The sequence below is a fragment of the Juglans regia genome, chromosome 2 (assembly GCF_001411555.2).
Source record: "Juglans regia cultivar Chandler chromosome 2, Walnut 2.0, whole genome shotgun sequence".
NCBI lineage: Eukaryota > Viridiplantae > Streptophyta > Magnoliopsida > Fagales > Juglandaceae > Juglans > Juglans regia.
In genome coordinates, this window is record NC_049902.1 from 5,934,295 (window position 1) to 5,941,019 (window position 6,725).

Sequence of the window (6,725 nt, forward strand, 5' to 3'; positions counted from 1 at the left end):
AGTTCCCCTACAGCACGTCATAGAGATATATATATATATATATATATGTGTGTGTGTGTGTGTGTGTGATTTACACAAACTATTTTGAGAATCAGAAATATAGAATGTAAATAAATTTTGAACTCTTACCCAAGGACTCTTTGTGGCGGAAAGGCAGATAAAAAGTGTTGGGTATGATTATGTTCAATAGGTGAGGAAGGAGCCATTGGCGACTAAAGGCATCACAAGATGTTCATGTGACAAAGGCAGTTAAAAGGATCTTATTACATTAAAAGCTGGGTTTAGAGATAAAAGGTATACACATGTATCCCAATGATGTCAAAGATAAACTCTAGAAGGGCATCATGACCGACATAGGAACATAACGAACCATATCACAATAAGATTTGGATCTGAGAAATAAATCCAAGTGATATTTATATCGACGCCAGGTAGATGCTATCAAAGGCTAAATCTGCTTCAGAAGGTAATATCCCAAATTGAGTGCTGAGAAACGTGTTTACAAGGAAGTGATCTTGCCATGTAAGGTCAATTCAGCCTCTACAAATATCCCAACAAGTATGTACAATTGAAATATAGAATGATTGGCATTTGTGATAGAGCTCAACCCTTCGCCGCGGCTTCGCTGACTTATTTCTGGCTACAAGTTGTCAGAACACGACGCATGCAACTATCAGTAAAAGGGGTCGGGCGGGACAAGTTCAAGAGTAACAAAGTGCGGTTGTAAAGTAGGATACTTTTCACCTTTTTGCATTTTTGGGAATAAAAAGTAAAAACTATCAATACTTGGTAGCTTTCTAAAAAAATCCACAAAACTATCTTAAGCTTGAGGGCTTGTTTGGATACAAGCCATCTCATCTCAAAATTTCTAGTAATTTCCTTCTTAAACAGTACTCAACACACAAATATTTTTCAATTTCATATTTTATCTAAACTTTTTTATCTAATTATTACCTAATCTTTATTTTTTTTCCAAACTTTCAAATAAAGTACAAAAATCAATACAACTATTTTAAATTCTAAAACAAAAATAATATTCTAACAATATTTAAACTTTATAATATTTTTCTCTCATTTTCCAAAATCCAATAAAACAACTTAATTCAAACTATTTCTCCAAACATCTCTAAGTCTCATATAAATAAGATTTTCTCTTATAAGAAACAAGTTTGGATTTCTAAAATAACTGCTCTACACGGCTCCTATTGAGCATCTAGAAATATAAATGACTACTCAAATTAGAGTCAAACTATTTAAAAAACGTCTTGACAATGAAGGTTGCCCAGTTCCCTCAATCACGGCTCCTATTGAGCATCTAGAAATATAATCCTCAACACTTTAGTCATCCACAAAAACTATTTCAACCCCAAAAATTCCAATAGATTTTGTGGATGTTAGCTAGGTCAAGTGAAATCATGAATTTTCACTTGACCTAGCTATCTAACATCTAGAAAAACTATTTAAATTTTTCACTACAATAAAAATGACTTATTTGTAGTCATTTATTTGTTACAAACATCTATTTCATATTAAAATGAGTCCATTCCCATTGCAAATAGTCATATTTGTTACAAATACTCTTTTTTTTTTCTTTTTTTTTGCTTGATTAATCATGTCTTGTCAGCTATCTAAAGAAAGTATTAGCAATTATCCTTCCAAGGTACTCTAGTGAAATTAATCTAGCAAATTCGATATAATTGCAATTTGTTTAAACAGCTTTAGCCTAGAATTTACTTAAGTCAATAAATATGCCAACACTATATTTTTATATGTTAAAACTACGTACATCAGCGTCAATGGGGAAAATCTCCCCTGATTTGCCTGGCGGCCCTCCGCATGCAGACTACTAATCTCCCTATATATGTATGGAACGACCGCTAGCTGCACGATGGGAATTACCTGCGGCCACCATCTGGCTATTCATGCCCACCATGAGCTACTATTTTGTTTTGCTATTGATAGAAGTTACGAATATAATTTAATCTGTCTCTAAAAATATGTATATAATATATATATATATATAAACTTCCATAATAACAAGAAAAAAAAAAAAACTGGTGTCCAAAGCTTCCACAGGCTACTCCCAAAATTAGACACTATGGTAGACTGGTGTAAACTGCGTCGAGAAGTGCTAGAGACACAAAGGGATTATACAAAAGTAAATACACAAATTGACGTGAGTTCATGTAATTCGTTAGATCTACTTTATAATAAAAATAACTTTACAATCTAACGTACGTACTACCGCATGAAGGCATGTCAATTTGTAGTTTTATTTTTGTGTAGTCACTTTATGGTTAAAGTATTTCTCAACTGGAATGGAGAGTATAGTTGGAATTAAATTGAAGAACATAATTTATTAATAAGATAGGAATCCCAAAAACATTCATACAATAATTTCCAACTGAGGTTACACACACATATATATAGTTGGGATGGAAAGAAAATGCTCTAATAAGTAACAATCTTGGACTAAAACATGACTGCAGCACATATTGTCCTTAATTTTTAGTATCGGTAGTCAATATAGATAACCTTCCACTCTCGACTTTCATGTTGTCAATGCATATATGGATGGCTCTAGGAATGTGCAATATTGGTTGATAAAGCTTGAGAAATCATGTGCATCGTCGGCCTTGATTGTGGGTTGACATTTAAGCATTCCAAGGCAAGCTTTACAATTGTTTTAAGTTCATTCTCAACTTGAAGTGTTGGAAATGGAAGGCGTTGGTCCCACACATCCTTCACTTGTGTGTTTTCCTTTGCTGATGTAGCTAATAGTGAGGAGATGAAATCACCCGGATGTTTTCCCTTGATGATTTCAATTGCCAACACCCCAAAGCTATATACATCACACTTCTCGGTTACCTTCATTGTATAAGCAAGCTCTGCAAAAATAAAAAATAAATAAACAATTCAAAAATAATAACAATAATTAAAAAAATTAAAAAAAAAAAAGACTAACAAAATTAACACATGCATGTTTTTTCTATGATAGAAGAAGGAAAAAACTTAGCTTTTTTTCTATGATAGAAGAAGGAAAAAAACTTACCTGGTGCAACATAACCATAAGTACCTGCAAATGAAGTCCAGTTGGATGAGTCTGGCTTTAAAATCTTAGCAGTACCAAAGTCTGAAACATGAGCCTGAAATTGAGAATCCAGCAAGATGTTGATACTTGATATGTCACGATGAATAATTGGAGGTGAGCAATCATGGTGCATGTAAGACAAGGCATAAGCCACGCCTTTAACAATATTCAATCTCTTACTCCAGTCTAATATTTTAGCAGCATCTTCGTTCCCCAAGATCAAGGCCAAGCTACCCCTTTCTAGATACTGACAAACCAAGAATGAATGTTGTGCATTGGAACAGAAACCATAAAGTTTTACGATATTTCGATGTCTTACTTCTGTTAATACCCTTATCTCATTCAATAATGCCTTGTCAAATCTCTTCTCACTTGCACAAAGTGGCTGGTTGAATTTCTTCACAACTATGATAGCACCTGAAGGCAAATTTGCTTTATAGACTGTTCCATGTCCTCCCTTCCCAATGCAATATATAGCATCGAAACCATTTGTTACTCTTATGATATCTTCATACAATGCTCTTGCATCAAAACGTGATTCAAAAAGAAATACTTCATCTTGGATCTTACTTTGTTTTGATTCTCGATCTTTCTTTCTTCTTCGCATAAAGAGAAAAAATCCGAAGAAAGAAAGCAGAACCAAAGGCACTCCTAAAAAGGGGACAAGAAACACGACTTTGTGTCCCTTTCTTGAGCTATATTTGTGTATCATGTAAGAATTGCAAGGTTGTAGTCCTGAAACGTTACCGCACAGTCCCTTGTTCCCTTGTAATGTTCTTATGGGATCATATAAAAATGCTTTGCAATTGGGAATGGGGCCCTGCAACTCATTGTAGGATATGTCAATATACAACAAGCCACGCATTTCTTCAAAGGCTTTTGGAATGAAGCCGGAAAGATTATTGTGGGAGAGATTCAAGATCTCTAAGCTCTCCATTTTGCTAATCTCTGCTGGTATCACTCCATTTAAAGAGTTATAACTTATATCTAGCTTGGTGATATGAAATAAGCTCAGCAGATGAAGTGGAAGCCCTTCACTAAAATTGTTGTGGCTTAAATTCAAGTAGTTCAATTTCATGAAATCCCCAAAATTACTTGGAATGGACTTATTCAACTTGTTTGTGGATAGGTCAAGATATTCGAGATTAGTCAACAATCCAAACTCCAAAGGTATATCACCAGAGATTTGATTGTCATTCATCCTCAATCGCACTAGAGAAATTAGCCTTCCGAGCTCTTTTGGAATCATCCCAACTATACGATTAGAAGAGAGATCAAGTTCACCAAGCTGAGTCCAGTTTCCAATCTCGGGTGGTATGCTACCAGTAATATTGTTCCTACTAATTAGTAGGGTCTGTAATTGATGACATTCTGCCCAATTACTTGAAATTTTTCCATAAAATCCATTGTGGCTTAGATCTATGAAGGTCAAGTTTGGATAGACACCAAAGTCATCAGATATATCTCCAACAAATTGGTTACCTTCCAAGTGGACTCTGACTAAGCTTGTGCAATTTTTGAAGCTTTTGGGGATTCGACCAACCAAATGGTTGTTGCTTGCAGAAAAGTTCTCAAGCAATCCACTATGGCAAATGTTTTTAGGCAAATGACCAATAAATTGATTTGTGTCCAATTGTAGAGTAACCAAGTTAATGAGATCTCCTATTCCTTGAGGAATGGGACCAGAAAGGTCATTATCACGAAGGAATAAAGATTTCAAGTTGCTCAAATTAGCAAATGAAGTTGGAAAAGGACCATGCAACTGGTTTTCACTCAATTGTAGATCGTTGATGGAACTCAAATTTCCTAATTCTGGAGGAATGGGTCCGAAAAGGTTATTACCAGAGAGATGAAGAAGTGTAAGATTTTCCAAGTCTCCTAATGATGTCGGGATTAAACCGGAAAGATTATTTCCAAACAAGCTTAATTTTTCAAGGGACTTCAAACTTCCAATGTTTGTAGGTATATGACCAAAAAGTAAATTACCAAACATATACATGGTGGTTAGCCTTTTCAAGTTCCCAAAGGTTGGAGGGATTGGACCTGTCAGGTGGTTGGTATTAATGAAAAGTTTGACCAAATTTGAGAGGTTTCCCATTTGTGCAGGAATGGAACCAGAAAGTTCATTTTCATAGAGAAACAAATTAACTAAGTTGCTCAAATTGCTCAAAGAAGAAGGAATGGAACCGTCTAAATGGTTTTTGAAAAGAGCAAGGTCAGTTAGAAAGCTTAGACACCCAATTTCTTTAGGAATTGAGCCATTCAATTTATTACAAGCAAGGTGGAGGACTTCAAGATTAGTTAGCAGGCCAATCTCTGGTGGGATTTTACCTGAAAACTTATTAAACGACAATTCAAGATATTTGAGTTTTGACAGGTAGCTAATTTGAGGTGGAATGGTTCCAAAGAGAGCATTCATGGAAAGATCAACATAGACAAGATTTGGAAATGACCAAAATGAAAATTCATGAAGCATACCTTGTAAGCTAGAGTTGGTAAGGTTTATTCGGATGACACTTTCAGCAAAGTTGCATGAAATACCAAGCCAATTCTTGCACGGATTCCTAATTTGGTTTAGATTGGAAGAAGAAACTGAAGTAGTCCATGAAGATAAGTGAGATTGGGATTCGTTTGGAAGGCTGTTTTTCCATGTAAGAAGAGCAGTAGCTTCTTTGGAAGAATTAGAAGAAAATGCAGCTTCTGGTAATGAAACCAAATTGGACATGAACAAGACAAACGTGATGAGAAGCTGGGAAAATACTTTCTTAATGGTGAGTGAACCCATTGTTTTGGTATGTAGAGCGTATGATAGTTACAGGATCTATTTATAAACCATCTTATATGAGCGGCCTACCAGTGATCCTATTTGGAAAATGATTTTTTAAAATTTTTGTCCGAATTCTAGAGCATATAATTATAAAGTAGGCTCTACAATATTTATTGAACGTTTAATATTATTTGAATCCGGAAACAAGACTCAATTAATATTGTTTCTCTCTCTTTTCTACTCAAAGGTTTCAAGTTCAACAAGAACTTAAGATATCTTGATCTCATCCTTTCGTATACACCCTACTTCCCCACAACAATTTTGCCGCAATTCAAGGTTGAAAATTATGGGAAAAGGAAAATATGTACTCCTCGGAAGAATATTTGTGCCTTTGTCGACAATCTTGTGTTGCGTAAGGCGAGGGTTGGGATCCATAATCGCGTTGAAGGAGGTAGTCTTCGTTCCAATCTTAGACACAGTCCACGTACAACTTGCGTCGGGAAGAGAAAAATATATATCAATTATATTAGAGATTATTGCATTTTTGTGCACTTTTGTCAAAGTCTTGGTCCCTCATCTCGTAGAAATTAAAGAGACATTTGTGGTTCATGATGGTCTTTATAAGAGGTGTAAATAAATATGCCACTTGAGATGGGATCGGTCGAATTCGACTTCATATGCTCGATTCATTTAATAGATCATGAGCCGTTTGTTAATGTAAAAATTAATATAATTGTTTATTGAACGACTCTTTTCGTATAAAACTCGATTCCAATCATAAAATCTTGTATAAACTTGAATAGCTCCGTATTTATTATTCTTTTTATATATAGTATTAGCTCTATATTATATATTTCTAAACATATC

The 6,725-nt window shown here is 34.8% G+C and overlaps 1 protein-coding gene across 1 annotated transcript; it reads right to left on the reverse strand.

Moving 5' to 3' along the window:
* Nucleotides 1-2,533: 2,533 nt before the first annotated feature.
* On the reverse strand, nucleotides 2,534-5,876 carry LOC118347642 (MDIS1-interacting receptor like kinase 2-like). The gene is made up of 2 exons (XM_035687639.1): nucleotides 3,053-5,876; nucleotides 2,534-2,888 (listed from the first exon to the last, which is right to left on the reverse strand). The coding sequence occupies exons 1-2, from the start codon at nucleotides 5,874-5,876 to the stop codon at nucleotides 2,581-2,583; spliced, it is 3,132 nt and encodes a 1,043-aa protein (XP_035543532.1). The 3' UTR covers nucleotides 2,534-2,580.
* Between the last annotated feature and the right edge of the window lie 849 nt (nucleotides 5,877-6,725).

Coding starts and splice junctions, on each gene's coding strand:
- LOC118347642 (XM_035687639.1), bottom strand. CDS start 5,876: ATGGGTTCACTCACCATTAAGAAAGTATTTTCCCAGCTTCTCATCACG. Junction 2,889..3,052: donor TTATGGTTATGTTGCACCAG/GTAAGTTTTTTT, acceptor TTATTTTTGCAG/AGCTTGCTTATACAATGAAG.